This window comes from Musca autumnalis, unplaced genomic scaffold (assembly GCF_047663935.1).
Source record: "Musca autumnalis isolate F117 unplaced genomic scaffold, ASM4766393v1 scaffold_5, whole genome shotgun sequence".
Lineage (NCBI taxonomy): Eukaryota > Metazoa > Arthropoda > Insecta > Diptera > Muscidae > Musca > Musca autumnalis.
Genome location: NW_027412088.1, coordinates 34,114,107 through 34,134,179, shown reverse-complemented (window position 1 = coordinate 34,134,179; position 20,073 = coordinate 34,114,107). Strand labels below are relative to the sequence as shown.

The window sequence follows — 20,073 nt, the reverse complement described above, 5'->3', positions numbered from 1 at the left end:
GAAAGACAGACGGACGGACATGGCTAAATCAACTCCAAATTGTCTGAAACACATTTCGTCCAAACATACTTGGGGTCTAAAACCATTATTTCGATGAGGCACATTTTGCCCGTATGAAAGTGTATATGGAAAATGTTGCCAATTATTTCATATTCCATTTGCAAAAAATTTAATTTTTTCTTTTCGCGCTACATAAACGATAAATAGGTTAAAAAAAATTCCGAAGTACAAATACGCTCGCGAGCAAATTTTTTGTTGTTGCGGACAAATGTTATCGCGGTTTTATTTCGGCTTTTAAGAAAAACTTTTTTTAAAAACGCTAATTATTTTATTGAACACAATTGTCACTAAAAAGTTGTCACGAAGTGACGTTATTAAGTGGATTGCATAATATTTGTAAAAGGTTACTCGGCATTAGCGGAATTTACAAAAAAAAATTGACAAAATCTTAAATGTAATCCGAATTTTTTGAAAATATAGTTCCATTTACCCGTCAAAAATTACAAAAAAATAGCAGTTTTAAATAAAGACTCAACGGGGAATCAGATGAGACCAAACTTATAATCATCGGGATAGTAGTTAGGATATTATAGCGAAAATAAGCACATATTTGTGTTACAAAAAGCAAATTTTGGTTTGGAATAATAGTTTTCACATGCATTCTAGAGTCGAAAATATTGGAAAAATTCTATAGAAGTACTTCTTTTATTTTTCTTGAAACTCCTAAGAAAATGGGCGGATTTTGCATTATCTACATTCACATAGAAGGTTTCCCATTGAGGTAAAGACAGCAATAAACCAGCAGGAGCTGATGGCCTACCAGCCGAGCTGTTTAAAACCGGATGCGACACGCTGATAAGGTGTATGCATCAGCTAGTTAGCACCATCTGGCAGGAAGAACGCGTTCCCGACGATTAGAACCTGAGCATCCTGTGTCCCTTCCACAAGAAAGCAGATAAGACTGTATGCTCCAACTATAGGGGCATATGTCTTCTCCCTATTGCCTATAAGATAGTGTCAGGGATATTGTGCGAACGACTAAAGCCCAGGGTCAACGAAATAATTGGACCATACCAATGCGGCTTTAGACCTGGCAAGTCCACCATTGACCAGATATTTACCCTGCGCCAAATCCTGGAGAAGACCCAAGAGATGCAGATCGACACCTACCACCTTTTTGTCGATTATAAAGCAGCCTTCGACAGCCCGCTACGTTCAAAGGTATTCCAAGCAATGTCTGAGTTTGGTATCCCCGCAAAGCTCATTCGGCTTTGTAAAAGGACTCTAACTGACACAAGATCTTCAGTTAAATAGGTTAGAACCTCTCCGAGGAGTTTTGTACCAAAAGATGTTTCAGGCAAGGAGACAGCCTTTCGTGTGACCTTTACAACATCCTGCTAGAAAAGGTTATACGAGAGGCAAACGTCAAAAGAAGTGGCACCATGTACACCAATAGCCACATGTTACTTGCTTATGCTGATGATATAGCCATCATGGGACGATCAGTAAAAGAAGTAACCGATACCTTTATGAAGGTCGAAGGAGAATCTGCCTAAGTGGGTCTGGCGGTAAACGGCGAGAAGACCAAGCTGATGGTGTCGACGCGCAATGCGTCCATTGAGATCGGACCAACTGTTGAAGTTGGTTCCAATAATTTTGAGGTAGTAAAATACTTCGTATACCTCGGCACCGCCGTAAACACAACAAACGACATCAGTTGTGAAATAAAAAGAAGAATTGCATTGGCCAACAGATGCTACTTTGGCTTAAGTAAGCACTTTAAAAACAAAGCCACAACTCGTCAAATAAAAATAACGCTTTACAAAACACTGATACTACCCGTGCTGATGTATGGTTCCGAAGCCTGGGTACTTGCGGAAGCAGATAAGGCAGATAAGGGCGTGTATGAGAGAAAAATTCTTCGAAAGATCTAAGGACCGATCTGCGTTGACGGTGAATATCGGCGTCGTATGAACCACGAGCTGTATCTGCTATACAACGACATCAATATTGTTAAACGTACCGAGATGCAACGATTGCGTTGGCTAGGCCATATCATAAGGATGATGAACCCGCTAAAAAGGCGTATGAATACATGTCACATGGCGGTGCACGCAGAATCGGCAGGCCTGAGTTTCGCAGTCTAATTCAAAAAATTTTCAAGAAAATCGAAGGGGTCTATCATTGTTAAAATTTGATTTTAAATTTGAAATCGAGAAATTGCATCCTAGCCCACTGTGTAAATTTTGTTTCTATTTTTTGTTAAATAACTAATAAAACAACATAGCATACAAAATTGGACCAATATTAAAGGAGCTATGAGTATTTCTTTGCATATAGCTTTTACAGAATTCAACTTTTTCAAGGCGCGATATCTCTGGAGCCGTTGGTCAAAAAAATCTGAAAATATACTGAAATGTTTTGCTGATAAGCAGCATCACCACAGCAAAAAATAAAGGAAATCAAAAACGTTTGATTCTTCAAAATAGTCTGGCTTAAACCTTTTTGTTGTATTAATATTTAAAACAACAAGTTCACTAATAAACTTGTTGTTTTAAATATTAAAACAACAAAAGGGATTAAGCCAGACTATTTTGAAGAATCAAAATTGTAACAGCTATCCCAATTAAATAAACGAAAGAGTCCGATTTCACTCAGAAATCCCCATATATATAAAATTCTCCTGTTACGGTGTTCGTAATTGAACTCCTCCAAAACGGATGGACCGAATTTTATGAAATTTTGTATGTGGCATTTGTAGATCTGAGAATAGGGTTTTAGCTATTTTTTATACGTTTCAGTGAAGTGACCAGGGTACCTCCCCCCCAAAACTGTTTAAGAAAACTTTAAATCAAAGAAATTTTGACACGTTTTGTTTAAAAAATGTTTGCAAGACTATGGTAATTACTGTCTTGACCCCGGAAGATCGTCGCGGAAGTGAAATATCGCGGTCCGCATTTTTTTAAATGTATAATATCAGATAATATACTTAATGTAAGTAAGCGATGCTTCAAAAGCACTACAAATACTGACTTCAATAAGTGAGGTATCGCCATCAACTTCACAATTTGGAATACAGTAAAATCCCGATAATTATAAATGTCACTTGACTAAAATTCCAGAAAAATCGGCTGGGAAATCAGACAAAGTTCTTCAAAATGTCTGAAATAGGGCTTACAATGCAAAAAAGATTCTCCTGTAACAGTCTTAGACATCTGTATATCTTCTATCTATATAAATATATCTATCTTCTATATATAACAATCTCCTGACACGGTGTTCGGCTTTGAACTGCTCCGAAAGGGATGGACCGAATTTGATAAAAATTTTTATGTGGAGTGCTAATGTCTGAGAATAGGCCATAAGCTGTTTTATACCCTCCACCATAGGATGGGGGTATATTAAGTTTGTCACTACGTTTGTAACTACTCGAAATAATCATTGTAGACCCCACAAAGTATATATATTCTTGATCAGCGTGCAATTCTACATCGATATAGCCATGTCCGTCCGTCTGTCCATCTGTGGAAATCACTCTAGCGTCCGAACGGATTGACGTAGGTTGATGAAATTTTGGGAAAATATGTTATATTTACGTAGGACTTTTGGTATTGGAAGCGGGCTATGTAGGTCCACGCTTTCGTATAGCCCCCATACAAAATGACGCGTGACGCGTCGTCGTTTTAGGAATTTTTAAGATATTTGGCCCATTTTACCACCGAATTGCTTGTAATTTGGTATTTTGTGTCTCCAGAGGCCAAAAAATATTCCTACCAAAGTTGGGTTATATAGGTCCACGTTTTGGTATAGCCCCCATATAAGGCCCCATATAAAGTACGCGTCATTTTAATATATTTTGAATGTATTAGACCCACTTGACCAAAGAATCGGTTGTAACTTTGTATTTTGTGTTTCCAGAGGCTAAGAAACATTTCTACCATAAAATGTTTATATAGGTCCACGTGTTGATATAGCCCCCATAATACAATATCTCCCGATTTTCGATATTTTGAACGTTTTAGCCTCATTATCACACCGATATGGCTGAAATTTGCTATTTAGTCTTCTTTAGGCGTATAAAACTTTCCCCCAGAAATTTGTAGGTATAGGTCCACGCCATCATATAGATCCCATAGAACGGTACCTTCCGAATTTCGGTATTTTGAAGGTTATGGCCACATTAATCCACCGAAATGGCTGAAATTTGTGGTGGAGGGTATAAAAAGTTCGGCCCGACCGAACTTAACGCTTTTCTTACTTGTTACGAATTAGTGTAGTGACCGGCGGTCCTTCCAAAATGCATTTTATCCGATTATGTACCTAATTTTAGTATCGTGACTACAAAAAAGCTATAAACACTGGCTTCAATAAGTGGGACAGCGCGATCAACTCCACATTTCGGAATACAGTAAAATCCCGATAACTTGATATATCAATAGATCGAAAATTCAAGAAAAATCGAATGGGATATCAGACAAAGTTATTCAAAATGTCTAAGATACCAGCTCACGGTGCTCTTGAACCAATTTTAAATGGAAGGTGCTTACACCTGGAAAGTTTTTGCGGATTCTTAAACTACAATATTCATACATGAGAAAAATCAAAAAAACAAAACAAATCGCGGGATTGGTTTTTAAATAAATCGCGATTTAACTAGATATTTTTGGGGTTTTATGTTCTATAGAAATGGGGCTAAGGAAAAAGTCTTCGCTGTAAAAATTCTCTAGAAGACTGACCATTATGATTTGTTCCTAGGTTTACCATTTTTGAGATATAGAAGTTCATGTCACATTTGTAAGTTTTTGTTGTTAGATTTTCTCGATTTTCTTGAAAACGGTAAGTCTTATAGTTGTGAAAATTCTTTACAAGATTGGCTTTCGTAAGTTTTTCCTAGGTTTTACCACTTTTGAGTTATATAAGTTTAAGTTGGGAAATTGCAGTCATTGCATTGTCCCAATTTGAATTTCTATTTCCCACTAACGTTAAACTTACGAAAATGTCATAATGGTTAATCTTGTAGAGAATTTTCATAGCTACAATATTTTCTTAAGTTCCATTTCGATAGAACTTGCGGCTTTCAAGCAAAATCGTGAAAACCTAAATACCCCTAAAAAATGTTAATTTGGATCGCGATTTATTTAAAAAGCGCTCCGGCATTTTGTTTTTTTTTCGATTTTTCTCATATATGATTATTGTAGTTTCAGAATCTGCAAAAACTTCCCAGGTGTAAGCACCTTCCATTTAAAGTTGTTTCCAGAGCACAGTGAGCTTGGACAAATGATATACAATACAATGGTAATTGTGGTTATATAATCACTGGAATCAGAATGCCGCGATCGTGTCCGATTTTTTTAAACTGTGAAACCTCATGAACGCCATGAACATTGATTTCAATCCTTGGAATAGCTAGATAAAGATAACATTTTTGAATACAGCAAAATATCGATAATTCCAGCTATAATTTATAGAAGTCAGTTCTTATGAATTATATATGTTCCCATATATATATCCCGGAAGGAACATGGGAGGGAGACTTCTCTCATATCAACGAGTGCACGGAGATTCATCAAATGTCGAATATATTACGTTGAGGGGTATTCTGCCATTGAGCGCAAATAAAACATTCGATCGGGCCGACTAATTATACTCTCCGCTTTAAATTATATTAAAACCAGATTTCAGACATTTCGGTGGGATAAAGAGCTTAAATCCTCCAGAATAGCAAAAATGAGCCGGCACCGTTCTACGGGACTGGGACGTGGACCTTCTGGAATGTTTACGAAACCCTACCTACCCAACTACAAAATTTTAGCCATTTCGGTAGGGTAATTAAGCTAAACCTCCAAACTATCGATAATCGGGAGGTACCGTTTTATTTACGACCCCCAACCGAGATCAACAAACCAAATTATAGCCATTTTTATTGAATACAAGTAAAAGAGTATCAGTCGGCTTTGCCGACAGAGATATATCCTCAGCCTGTGTGCATATTGAAACGATTTTTTCCCAAAAACGTATGTATTTAGGGGGGTTTAAACATTTTGGGCATATAAACCGACAAAAATTTTGATAAGGATTAAAGATCAAAAGTTTTGCGGAGGAGATACTTAAAGGAATGGATCGACATAGACCATTATAGAAGTGGAACTCCAGCCACTACATATGGTGCCATAGGGGGTTTTTATACCCTTCGAGCTGTTTTCTCAAGAAGTATGGGCTTGCCCCTGAAAAAACTTTTACCATCGTAATTGAGGCAGCGAATGCAAGTTGCCTCAACAAAAATCAAAGTGATTCGATAGCAGGTCTTAAAGTGAACTTATCCCATATCTTGTGGATGGAGTGGACAAATATAGTCCATATTTGAACCTGATCTATAACGGGTAGATATATTAGGATGTGTAAAGTATGGACCAAATTGGCCACTCTTTTCAAGAGTTACCGTACGAACGATTGTTCCGAACATTTTTGAACTTTTGTGGGTGAGGTACCTGAAGGAGTGGACCGTTACGAAGGCCACATTTTGGACCGAAACGGCAGATCCGTTCGAGAGTTATCTTACGCTCCAACCACTACACACGGTGTCATGAGGGTTTTTTCAGGCTATTTTTCAGGAAGTGTGGACTTGCCCCTGATGAAACTTGTACTGTCGTATGGGGGGCAGTGAATATACGAAGTTGCTACAACAAAAATCGAAGCGATTCCAGAGCAGGCCCTATACTGAACTTTTCCGAAATTGTGTGTGGGAGGTACCCGAAGGAGTGTATCAATTGAGTCCATATTCAAACCTCATCTAGGTCTGGTAGAAATTTTACGATGTGCAAAGTATGGACCAAATCGGTTATTTCATTCAAGAGTTATAGTGCGCACAAATTTTCCGAACATTTTCGAACTTTTATGGGGGAGGTACCGGAAGGAGTGGACCGATATAACCCATCTTCGAACTTAAACTAAGTTTGGACAAAATATTACTAAAGCCAAATTTTTGACCGAATCGGTTGATTCGTTCGAGAGTTATCGTGCGCTCCAGCCAGCCAGACAAGCAGACAGACATACAGACGGACGGACATTGCTAAATCAACCCCAAACTGTCTGAAACACATTTCGTCCAAACATACTTGGGGTCTAAAACCATTATTTCGATGAGGCACATTTTGCCCGTATGAAAGTGTATTTACCCTCGTTAGCATAAATGCTGAGATTATAAAAAGTATAAAATTTAAAAATAACAACAAATCGGAGGTCAAAGAGCATGACTTTGGTCAAAATGGGTGACACGGACTTTCTTACTTTTATTATTTAGCTCTCCGCTGATCAATTTATTTATTTTTCCTTATTGCGTAACTTTAATTTCGTTTGTTGCCACTGTGCACATTATTGAAAAGATACTCAGGGTCAAATTGAGGAATTCCAAAATGTTCTACGTCCACATTCTGGTAGGGAAATGTCTATGATAATTTTATTTATGTACATTCATCCTTTCAGCCTGTTCTTAACACCAGCCCAAGAGCGTGTGTGGGTGGGAATTCCAATAATCATAGAAATTTATGTATATTTTCCACACACACACGCTATCATATGAAAATACGTATGTGTTTGTGATTAAGTGGCCGCTTGGGTGTTATAGAACTAAGTATGTATATGCCCACATGTGCGTGTTTCTGTGTGTTTGTGTGCATTTTGGTTAATATGATTTGGGTAAATGATGAATTATGCTGATAACAAATGTCGTTCTTGTTGTTGACATTACCACATACACATGTTTGTATAATTTAACAACAATTCTTTAAGCTCACTTTAAGCCTATTTCTTTTTTTGTGCTGCTGCTGCTTTCCTTTTCCTTTTCTCGAATGCTGCTAATACGGATTTAGTTTGTCAATCTTATTAAAGTAACAACACTACATTTTTACTATACAATAGTATCATTTGTCAATATATCCTTTCGCGTATTCTTTTTTTGTGCTTTTGTTGCAGCTTTTTGTATGTGAAGGATATATTACTGTTGCCAAAAGGATTTTCTGGATTTTGTGTATTTAAGTTATGTAGCAGGGTTTTTTTCCCTACATAGTGTTGACAATATTTGGATTATGAAGCTTTGTAAATATTTATCGCCGAGTGATAACATAATTTATCTATTATTTGGAAAAGGATTTGAAAGAGGATACATGTATGCACTAAATTTTAAATAAAGTTGTTTTGTTCAAAGCAACTTGTTTTAAAAGTGGAAAGAAGCTATAACGATTTGATTTTAGAAAAGTCCCTTCACTAGTTAGGGAAATGTACAAACTGCAAGTTGATAGCAAAGGAAAAGGTGCGATGTGTCGTGCGGGCCTGTGTCGCATTATTTGCAACGTGTCGTAGATCCTTGCGCTATAGGAAATTAAACTACCATACGAGCATAGTTGAGCCAAAACTACTCTGGATTGTAGTGCCAGCTGACATTCGTCAGCTGCTATAGATGGGCCACATTCACAATATAATTGTTTATGGCACCTGTGCCTGTATCAGCTAGGGGTTAGGGCGCCGCATAGCTTATCTGCACTCCAAATGCTGTCGGCTAAAGACTTCATGATCTTGTTCCTACATCTCAGCTTGTCGCAGATAGCTGTGGCATCCGAGGACGACATGAAAATGCAGTCGAATGTGACCCCTAGAATCTTGGGGTTGTCGGTGGTCGAAATTCTGCTATCATCGACTATAACTTTCAACTCAGTACTCACCTCTATAGTTCATGTGATGAACAGAATGGCCGTAAATTTAGTGGCGGATATTTGCATATTCCTTGCGTGGAAAAATGTGGTGAGATTAGTCAAATAGCAATTCAGCCCTGCACAAATGACATCAGGGAAGGTGCCAGATGCTAAGGTCGCAAAATTATTCGCATACGTTACGCCGTCTAAAGAGCTGAAATACTGGGGAAGTAGATGTTAAACAGTTCCGTAGATATCACTCCACCTTGGGGAACTTCCTGTTTCACTCTACGGCCTTTAAACTTCTTGTACCTGAATTCCACGTAAGACTGCCGTCCCTACATATAAGGGATTATCCAACGTTTAAAACTTGACCGGAGGCTAGTCTGCTCAATGTTCTCAAATAGGGTGGAGAGCTTCACAGTATTAAATGCTTCTGAAAAGACGAGCGCCACCAACGCTGTCCTATCGCACTGCTTGTTCTGGTCGACTCCTTGATTTATACGTGTGGATGCCAGAACTGTTGTGCTGTGCAGCAGACGAAATCCGTTCTGATGTTCAGCATCTTGACAACTATTTGGGACACTGGGGAGAGGGAAGCCCCAAAAAATTTTCCTGCGGGCGTTGCAACTTTGCTGCTGTACGATCCATAATTGCCTGGCTTCAGTAACGGAACCACTTCGCCCATTTTCCAGACTTCGGGAACGATGTAGTTGACTAGCGACAGGTTGAGAACTTTGGTGAGGCACTCTAATCCTGGCCTATCCAATTGTTTCAGCATTACCATGGAGATTCCAGTAGGAATCAACACTTTGGGTGGTTTAGCGTTTCTGATGACTTTAGCAAGATCATCCATTGGTTCATCCTAGGTCGACCACTTCTTCCCTTTGCCATGCGCCCTGTCACATGTCACTTCGTAACATCGTTGATTGTAAGTTGTGGCGGTTCCTCCTCGACAGTAATATATCTAATGCGACGCAGTACTCCTCTCTTCGGACGGTCACTCCCGGAGAGCTCTATAAAATAGCTTGGGCACCTCTAAGGAACATCCAGCGTTACATCGCTTCTTCCTATCTTTCTTCTTTCCAGGGTTCGAGAGTGACTTAAACATTTCCCAAAATTCACTTATTCCGCTTCTAATTTTGCAACTCTTCTGAAGATTTGGCCTGTGGTAACTCCTTGATTCTGGGCACAATGAGGTTGGCATCGCCTTTGCTGGGTAATTTGGTCTCACTTCGGATAATCGACCACTTCGTGTGTGTCTCGGAACGTCCTTCCTGCTACCCGAACATTAGAAGGGTTGTGCAGATCTCTGAAGTGGTGATTAGTGAACTCTATGAAACTAGGTCAATTAGCTTTCCCATGATTGATGAATGTGCGGTGTTCAGATGTGATGAAATCGAGTGGCTGCAGATGGAGACAATTATGGGTAGACGGTCTGACCCAAGGGAAAAAACGAGTTGCCGGGTGATGCGGTAGTTATATTTTGTGAATTTTAACACTCTGCGCTATTTCTGGTAAGGGCGTCCTCATTGGCCGCGCAAAAGATATAGAGCTACCAAATCTACCCTGGTCATTTCCAAAGACCGAATGCCAAAAACTCATAACGAGCATTAAATTCCTTAAGACCAGACGGTTATAACACTCCAAAAGCGGGCTAATGTTGGGATTATAACCTGGAGTACAGCTATTTATCGACGGGATGTATACGTTATATGGCGAGCGGCTGCAGCAGTGATGATGTCTCGGAACGAGCGGTGTGCAGATGGAGACAATTACGCACAGATTATGAAAGTGGACCGAAAAAAAAGAAGCGTGTATCGGCGTTTTGAAAGTTTACGCCGGGAAGTAACCTAAATAGGCGTGGCAATTTCCGCCCATTTCTACAGGTTTTGAAATATTCGACATCAGATTCCTTGGAATCCTTGCATTTTAGGTATAAAGTGTCTTTGGCAATATTACTGACAACAAAGCGGGGTATCTTTCTATGAACAAAATTAACCCTCATGCGAGTCACTAAAGGGGTCTTATTGGTCCCTTTTTCAGAAACGTTTAAAAACTCCTTTAAAATGTGATCGTATCAGATCAAAATATTCTACAAAATTATTTGTCATAAAATTTTACTATAGGTCTCCGAATACACCAAAACTCTAAATCGTACCTAAACGCCAGGAATCTGCCAAAAGGGAAACCCCGTTTTTGGGTTAATGTTATACTTTATCTGAGTTTATTAAGTTTTGTCCCACAAAACTTCATTCTAGATAGAAGATGTCAAAGATAAAAATATTCTCCATCAAATTTCAATATAAGTCGCCGAATGAATAAAATATGTTTTTACAATATATATCAAGAAAATATATACATCAAATTTGCCCACAAATCACCCAAATATTTTTTGAATAAATTAGTTTTGTTCTTTTTTCGAGTTGATGCATGAAAGTAACATGAAATTTAGTTATAGACGAAAGATGTTAAAGGAAGAAATATTCTACACAAAATTTCACTGTAAGCCGCAGAACAAACTTGATATCTACGTAAAACACTTTGTTAAGAAAATGTATGAATTATCTGTAGTTTGACATTTGAAGATTCAGCGCTCTCAAAACTTATACACCAAAAATTGTTAATATAGGTCCACACTTAAATATAAGCCCCATATAAAGTTGCCGCCCTATTGAAGGTATTGTTAGGTATTTTTGAAGGTATTGTTAGGTATTTTTGAAGGTATTGTTAGGTATATTTTAATAAATTTTCCACAAACATACCATAAGGGACAGGGAGACTTTTCCCATATCAATGTGTGCACCCCGATTCATATTAGCTCAACCTACCGGGACCTACCGTTTATCGCCGAGTCCGAACGGCGTGTCTAAGACACCACTTTTGAAGAGAAGTTTTACATGGCTGAAATACTCAGGAAATGACGCCAACATTACTGAGGGGTATTTTGTAACCGTTGCAAAGTGTTTTGATGTTGCCTGGCCGGGGAATCGAACCCACGACCTAATGTGTGCTAAGCGGGTGGGCATACCATTGCACCACGGTGGAGTGTATAAAAAGTTCGGACCGGCAGAGTTTAATAATTTGTTACTTGTTTTTATTCTAGTGGGTTACTAACTCGACGCTGAGCCCAAATTTTTTCTCTTTCTTAAGACTAAGGTCATAAAATACCTAAAATTGTGGACAGAAAATAAAATTAATTATTCCACTTAGTTCAGAATATTTTATTGTGGAGGGTATAAAAAGTTCGAACCGCAGATTTTAACGATTTTTGTACTTGTTTTTATTGTAGCAGATTACTTACTCAACACTGAACCCAACTTTTTATACTTAGAGTGTAGATTTTTTGACGGGCTTTTTTGGTCAGTGTTTTGTTATGACAATAAAACGAATTTTATTTCATATTGTGCTCAACGTTTCGTTGGCTTTTTTCCAACTTTATCAAGAGCTTATGTTTATTTTGGATATCTGGTAAAAAAAAAGAAAGAAACTACATAGTATTATTGGTTCTGAATATTGCACAATTTTTACTCACATTATTTAAATATCATTATAATTATTATTTACTTATTACACTGTGCAACAAAATGGAGCTCAAAGTCTGGGGGGTGGAAAATTCCTATTGGAGATGAAAGCCCTTGGTGAGTATATACAGAACCCCGAAGGACAGATTCGCCGTGAGTCGAACTTTCGCGATATGGCGTGATGAATATTTGGCTGGAGACCCTAAAAGCCATCTGGAATCAGCGTTATATCTTTGTCCGCTGTTGTTTATGCTTATATTTAAGATGACATGTCTTCAGTCAAATCAAATGAGGATTTTTTCGTAGAACATTTCGACCTTCTAACATGCTTCCTTCAATGTCCTTTTCGTCCCTTATTTCAAGAACCGCAATAAAAGTGGCACAAGATGACATTTTTCAGCTTTGGAATATTCTACAAAAATGTCGCTCGGAAGATTTTAGGTACGGTTCCCAAAGACATAAAATCGATAAAATCATGTTTAAGCGGTCGTTTTTCACTTTTACCCGAATCTTGCTCAGACAGCCCTATATCTATTTATTTCAATAAATTATTGTTAACCTATTGATGATCTAGAATTCTCGGAGTCATTAAAACAGTTGTATCTTGTTTTGCTAAGCACGTTCATTTCATTATTTTTTGGAATAAATATCCGGATATCCGAATTATGGAACCGGTTATTCTGATATTAAAACCGAATTTTTATCCGGTTTTTATGAACCGAATAACCGTATATGTATATCATTAGAAAGCTATTACAATTGTTCAACAGATATGACTAATATGCATTAGACGTTTTAAGCGCTTATGGTGCTGGAACAAAAAAACCGTACTTTTGAACCGTTTCTTAACGTTTTTGAGGATACATTTCTGTGCGTGAAAAAAATTATGATCATGACCTGGGGGGTGGAAAATTCTTTTTTTGGAGGTGAAAGGCCTTGGTGTGGACATACAGAACCCTGAAGGGCAGATCCGCCGTCAGTCGAACCTTTCTGTTATGGCGGGTTGAATTCTGGGATGGTGACCCATTATTGCAAGTGTAAAAAGTTACGTAACTGAATTTCAAGTGGGTTTAGGGTTCTACTGGGACAGTATGTGCTAAGTCAAATCGATTTAAGACGATTTCGTTAGAACATTTTGTGTCTTACTCTTATCCTGCCTTGTTGTTGAAAAAGGTATAAAAATATACTTTAAAAATTCATCCGATTTGGCTAGAGCATATCACGAAAATAATCTTACGCCGACATAGCACATATTGTCCCAGTAGAACCCTAAACCCACTTGAAATTCAGTTACGTAACTTTTTACACGTGCAATAATGGGTCACCATCCCAGAATTCAACCCGCCATAACTCAAATGTTGGACTCAGGGCGGATCTGCCCTTCAGGATTCTGTATGTCCTCACAAAGAGCTTTCACCTCCAAAAAGAATTTTCCACCCCCCAGGTCATGATCATCATTTTTTTCACGCACAGAAATGTATCCTCACAAACGTTAAGAAACGGTTCGAAAATACGGTTTTTTTGTTCCAGCACCAAAGCCGCTTAAAATGTCTAATGCATATTAATCATATCTGATTGACAATTTTAATAGCTTTCAAATGATATACATATACGGTTAATCGGTTCATAAAAACCGGATAAAAATTCGGTTTTAATATCAGAATAACCGGTTCCATAATTCGGATATCCGGATCTTTATTCCAAAAAATTATTAACTTAACGTGCTTAGCAAAACGAGAAGCAACAGTTTTAATGACTCCGAGAATTCTCGGTCACCAATAGGTTAACAATAATATATTGAAATAAATAGATATAGGGCTGTCTGAGCAAGATTCGGGTAAAAGTGAAAAACAACCGCTTAAACAAGATTTTATCGATTTTATGTCTTTGGGAACCGTACCTAAAATCTTCCGAGCCACATTTTTGTAGAATATTTCGAAGCGGAAAAATGTCATCTTGTACCACTTTTATTACGCTTCTTGAAATAAAGGACGAAAAGGACATTGAAGGAAGCGAGTTAGAAGGTCGAAATGTTCTACGAAAAAAATCCTCATTTGATTTGACTGAAGACATGTCATCTTAAATATAAGCTTAAACAACAGCGAACAAAGATATAACGCTGATTTCAGATGGCTTTTAGGGTCTCCAGCAAAATATTCATCACGCCATATCGCGAAAGTTCGACTCACGGCGAATCTGTCCTTCGGGGTTCTGTATATACTCAACAAGGGCTTTTATCTCCAATAGGAATTTTCCACCCCCCAAATTTTCGGTTCACAGTGTTATTAAAACTTTTTATCTTTCTTATGAATAAACGTGCTCAACACGAATATTTAAAGAACATCTCAAAATCGTTGAGAACATTCAAAGTTTTAAGAAGCGTAATTCTTTACTATTTTTTAGGTATATTTTATTTCAAATCTACTTTTAAAGATTAATTACAAATAATCTACAAATAGCGCAATATTTACAAATATGTATTCCCTTACTTATTCCCTTTTACTTAATAAATCTTTTGTTTTTTTCCTCATATATTTTCAGAGGAACATCTGGCATAGATATTGATTTGCGACGTGTCGATATTGATCAATGTCCGCAGCGTAATATACCCGGTTCAACAAAGCCACTCAATATTTTTGCTGGTACCGACAAATGTAAACAACGCACAACAATGGTATGTTTCCAACGGAAAAAGGCCAATTGGCAACATGAAGAAGAAGAAAACTATGGCCAGAAAAAAATGCCACTGAACAAATATTCAAGAATACACAAAAGAAAAAAGATACTACACTCACACAGACATACATATGTAAAGAAGTTAAAGAAAAGAAAAAAGAACAAGAAAACATAGATAAAAAAGAAGTAGACACAGGCAAAAAACCAAACAAATATTTGCCTAGTATTTTTGATTAAAATCCACAAACATTGGAATTGTTCACGAAATACTTCTTAACTTTACATTTTGGGTTCTTTTCTAATACACCTTTCCTCATTTGCTTTCTTTTTTCATCTTCTTCTTTTTCTAATCCATTTCTTGCTTTCATGTCTGTGCCCTACAAACCTCTCTTAACATTGGCATTTCATTTCCAACCAAAGTGTGAAGCCATTCAAGGTCTAGGATTTCGTCGAGGTTCCTATAAATGTGTCTGCCGTAAAGGTTATTATTTTCCTGATACAACAAGTCATCACAAATATTTCAATGGCAGTCTACTGGAGGAGGAATACGAAAAGCTAATGCTGGTGAGTTAAAGATTTGCTTTGATGTTCCTTTTTTGTGTGTGTTTTTAAATTTGTTTGGATTTTATGGAATTTTTTGTTAAAGTTTTCATCTTTTTTGATAGGCAATTTATGGACTGTGGTCTATATTATTAAAATAAAGGCATTTCAATTGGCCATTGAGCAACGGGGCGTATGTTTAATAAATACAAATACCAAAGAGAGATCTAATACGCAGTGGGATATTGTGTTTGCTATACATATTTGTATTTATTTATTTTTTGTGGGAATTGTTCACTTAGAGGAATAAGGCCAAAGGAGATGTTGGGTTATTCTTGGAATTTTATTTCAACAAATTTTTAATCAATGACCACACTTTAAATCATCAGATTAGAAAATTCAGTAAAATGTTTAAAGGAGGAACTTAAGGACTTTAATAGGTAGAAGACCTCCTAAACGTCTTGTAGATATAACATATTTTCTCAAAGTCTTCTATAGTTAGCTGAAGTCTTAAAGGTTTTGTCGAGATAGAAGGCATTCTAAAGGTCTTCTTCAGTCTTAAAGGTTTTATCGAGATAGAAGGCATTCTAAAGGTCTTCTTCAGCTAGAAAGGGAGAGGACCTCATAAAGGTCTTCCACACATAGAATACCTCTTCAAAGTCTTCTAACCTATGCCTTCCATAGATAGAAGGCCGTACAAAGGTCTTCTATACGTAGCAGACCTCGTAAAAGTCTTCCATAAATAGAAGACCTCTTAAAGGTAGTCAAAAGATAGAACACCTCAAAAAGGTCTTCCATAGATAGAAGACCTTGGGAAGATCTTCTGTAGATAGAAGTCCTCGTGAATGTCTCCTATAGTTAGAAGACCTCAGGAAGGTCTTGCAGAGATAGAAGACTTTATGAAGATCATCCATAGATAGAAGAATACTTCCTAAATGTCTTTAAAAGACAGAAGACATCCTAAATGTGGTTTAAAGATGAAAGACTTCTTATAGACAGAAAACCTCTTAAAGGTGTTCTAAATATAGAAGACCTCATAACGGTCTTCCATAGATAGAATATCTCATAAAGTTCTTTTGTAGACAGAAAAGATAGAAGACCACCTAAATGTGGTTAAAAGATAAAAGAATTCTTATGGCCAGAATACCTCTTAAAAGTGTTCTTAATATAGAAGACCTCATAAAGGTCTTCTATACGTAGTGCGCCACGTAAAGGTCTTCCGTAGATAGAACAGCTCATTAAGGTTTTCTATACGTAGCAGAACTCGTAAAAATCTTCCATAGATAAAAGACCTCGTGAAGATATATATAGAAGTTATAGATAGAAGACCTCATAAAGGTTTTCCGTAGATGGAATTCTTAATAAAGGTCTTCTATACGAAGCAGACCTCGTAAAAGACTTCAATAGATAGTCTTCTATCTATGAAGGTCTTATTCTATCGTGAAGGTCTTCAATAGATAGAAGACCTGATAAAGGCCTGCCGCCACTGTGGTGCAATGGTTAGCACGTCCGCCTTGCACTCAAAAGGTCTGCGGTTCGAGTCCCAGGCCAAGCAACATCAAATTTTCAACGGTGGCAAAATTCCCCCTCAGTAATGCTGGCGACATTTCCTGAGTATTTAAGCCATGAAAAACTTCTTTACAAGTGGTGTCGTAAGACACGCCGTTCGGACTAGGCAATAAAAAGTAGGTCCCATATCATTGAGTGAATATGAATCGGCGTGCACTCATTGATATGAGAGAAGTCTCCCTTGTCCCTTCAGGGATGTTGTGGGAACATATGTATGTATGTAATAAAGGCCTTCCATAGATAGAAGACCTCGTGAAAATCTCCCATAGATAGAAGACCTCATAAAGATCTCCAATAGACAGAAGAATATCTCCTAAAGGCTTTCAAAAGAGAGACGACCTCTTAAAGGTGGTTTAAGATAAAAGAATTCTTATAGACAGAATACCTCTCAAATGTCTTCTAAAGATAGAAGACTTCATAAGGGTCTTCTAAAGATAGAAGACTTCATAAGGGTCTTCTAAAGATAGAATACCTCATAAAGGGCTTCTATACGCAGCAGACCTCGTAAAGATTTTCCAAAGGTAGGAGACCTCGTGAGGATCTTGTATACGCAGCTAAAGTCTTCCAAAGATTAAAGACCTCATGAATATATTCCAAAGATAAAACACCTCATAAAAGCATTCCATAGAGACAAGACCTCACGAAGGTCTTCAATAGATAGAAGAATGCTTCCTAAAGGTCTTCAAAAATGAGAAGACCTTCTACAGATGGTTTAAAGATAAAAGACTTCTTAGACATAATACCTCTTAAAGGTTTTCTAACGATAGAAGACATTTCGCAGGTCTTCTATGGGGAGTAGATCTCCTAAACGTGGTTTAAAAAGGTCTTCTATAGGTCTTCTATAGACAGAATACCTAATAAGGCTATTCTATAGATAGAAGAACTCCTCTTCAAAGTATTCTATAAACAGAAGGTCTTCTATTAAAAGAATACGTGCTGAAGGTGGGGGATTAGCTTTCCTATTGCACCAGTCAGTTCAATACAGACGTTTTTTTTCTTGAGTCTGTCACTAATGATCCGTCCATACAATGTATCTGGGTAGCACTTGGGTGTGGAACTACCGAGGTAGAACTATTTAACGTATACATCTCGCCTATAAATAGCTGTACTCCAGGTTATATTCTCAACATTAAGCCGCTTTTGGAGGATCATAACCTTGGGGGTTGGGGAACCTTAATGTCCGTCATGAATTTTTATATTCGGGCCCCGGAAATTATTCGAGCAGATTTGCACGGTCAATTAGCCCTAGTTGCAGAGTTTTCCCTAATCATTGCTTTAGAGATATGTCCAATACTTCAGATTTTCTGGTGGCAGAAAGGACGTTCCGAAACATCATCACTGATACAGCCTCTCGCCATATAACGTATAAATCCCGCCGATATATAGCTGTAATCCAAGTTATTGGCCCAACGTTAGCACTCATTGGGAGGGTCATAACGGTCTGGTTTTGGGGACTTTATGCTCTACAAGAGTTTTGCAACTAAATCCTCGAAAATTACCAGAACAGATTTGATAGCTGTACCTTTGCATGGCCAATTGGGAGGCCAGAATCCTACTAAAATAAGCGGAGAGTGTCACAATTCACCAGATTTAACCATCGTGTGGCCCGGCAATTCATCGTTTCTCTTCTGCAGACCGCTCGATTCATCACCTCTGAACGCCGCACTTTCATCAGTCATGGCAAGACTAATGGACCTAGTTTCAGACAGTTCACTAATCATCGCTTCAGAGATCTGTCCAATCTTTCAGATTTTCGGATAACAGAAAGGACGTGCCGAGACATCATCACTGTAGCAGCCTCCGCCATATAGCGTATAAATCCTGCCGATATATAGCTGTACTCCAGGATATAGGCCCAATAACCGTCTGACCTTGGGGACTTTATGCTCGACATTAGTTTTGCCACTAAGTCCTCGAAAATGACCAGAACAGATTTAATAGATGTACCTTTGCATGGCCAATTAGGTCGCCAGAATGCTACCAAAATTAGCGGAGAGTGTCACAATTCACCAGATTTAACAATCGCGTCGACCAACAACACGTCGTTTCTCTTCGATCAGACCATCTCCCCGTGATTGTTTCCATTTGCAGACCGTTCGATTTCATCATCTCTGAACGCCGCACTTTCATCAGTCATAGGAAGGCTAATGGACCTAGTTTCAGAGAGTTCACAAATCATCGTTTCTGAGATCTGTCCAATCTTTCAGATTTTCGGATAGCAGAAGGGACGTTCCGAGACATCATCACTGCTGCAGCCGCTCGCCATATAACGTATAAAACCCTCCTATAAATAGCTTCACTCCAGATTATAGGGCCAACATTAGTCCGCATTGGAGGGTCATAACCATCTGGTCTTGAGGACTTTAATGATCGTTAATTTTTCCCACTCCATCCTAGGAAATGACCAAAGCTCATTTAATAGCTCTACCTCTGCACGGTCAATTAGGATGCCCCTACCAGAATTAGCGGAGAGTGTCATAGTTCACCAGATATCACCATCGCATCACCTGACAACTCGTCGTTTCTCTTGGGTCAGGTTATCTACCTGTCATTGTCTCCATCAGCAGACCGCGCGATTTAATCGCCTATTTTCGGAGTGTTCACTAATCATCGCTTCAGAGATCTACCCAACCCTTCCCATATTAGGGTAGCAGAAAGGACGTTCCGAAACATCGTCACTGCTACAGCCGCTCGCCATATACTTTCCGGTCGAATTCACGAAGTTAGACAAAATTTCCGAGCTGACGTGACGAGATCAGCAAAAGAGAGCTTCGTCGTGCCAACCCCGGTGACGCCAGATCCAGTGAACTGGCACTGAAAGTTAACAGGCTGGTCGGTGAACATAAGCGAAACAACTGGTTAAAATCCTCTGAAGAGTTTCAGCATTAGAGTCGGAATACGTGAATTGTGGGCAACGGTTAAGTCACTCTCGAACCCTGGAAATAAGGAAAATACGACACCAGTGCACTTTTGCAACGTTACGTAGACTGATCCGAACAGGTGCGCAAGTTATTTTAATCGGCATTTTATCGAGCAACACGGAAGTGGCATTGTGAAGAGAATAGTACTACCTCGCA

General features: G+C 38.2%; 1 protein-coding gene across 1 annotated transcript in view; it reads left to right on the top strand.

The window, feature by feature from the left end:
- The window catches only part of LOC141404594 (uncharacterized), a 597,851-nt gene that overhangs the window by 474,932 nt on the left and 102,846 nt on the right, over window positions 1-20,073 (top strand). Inside the window, exons 5-6 of the mRNA XM_073988048.1 lie at window positions 14,753-14,885; window positions 15,308-15,451. Of these exons, the coding sequence (XP_073844149.1) occupies window positions 14,753-14,885; window positions 15,308-15,451 (277 nt within the window). The remainder of the gene's footprint in view (window positions 1-14,752; window positions 14,886-15,307; window positions 15,452-20,073) is intronic.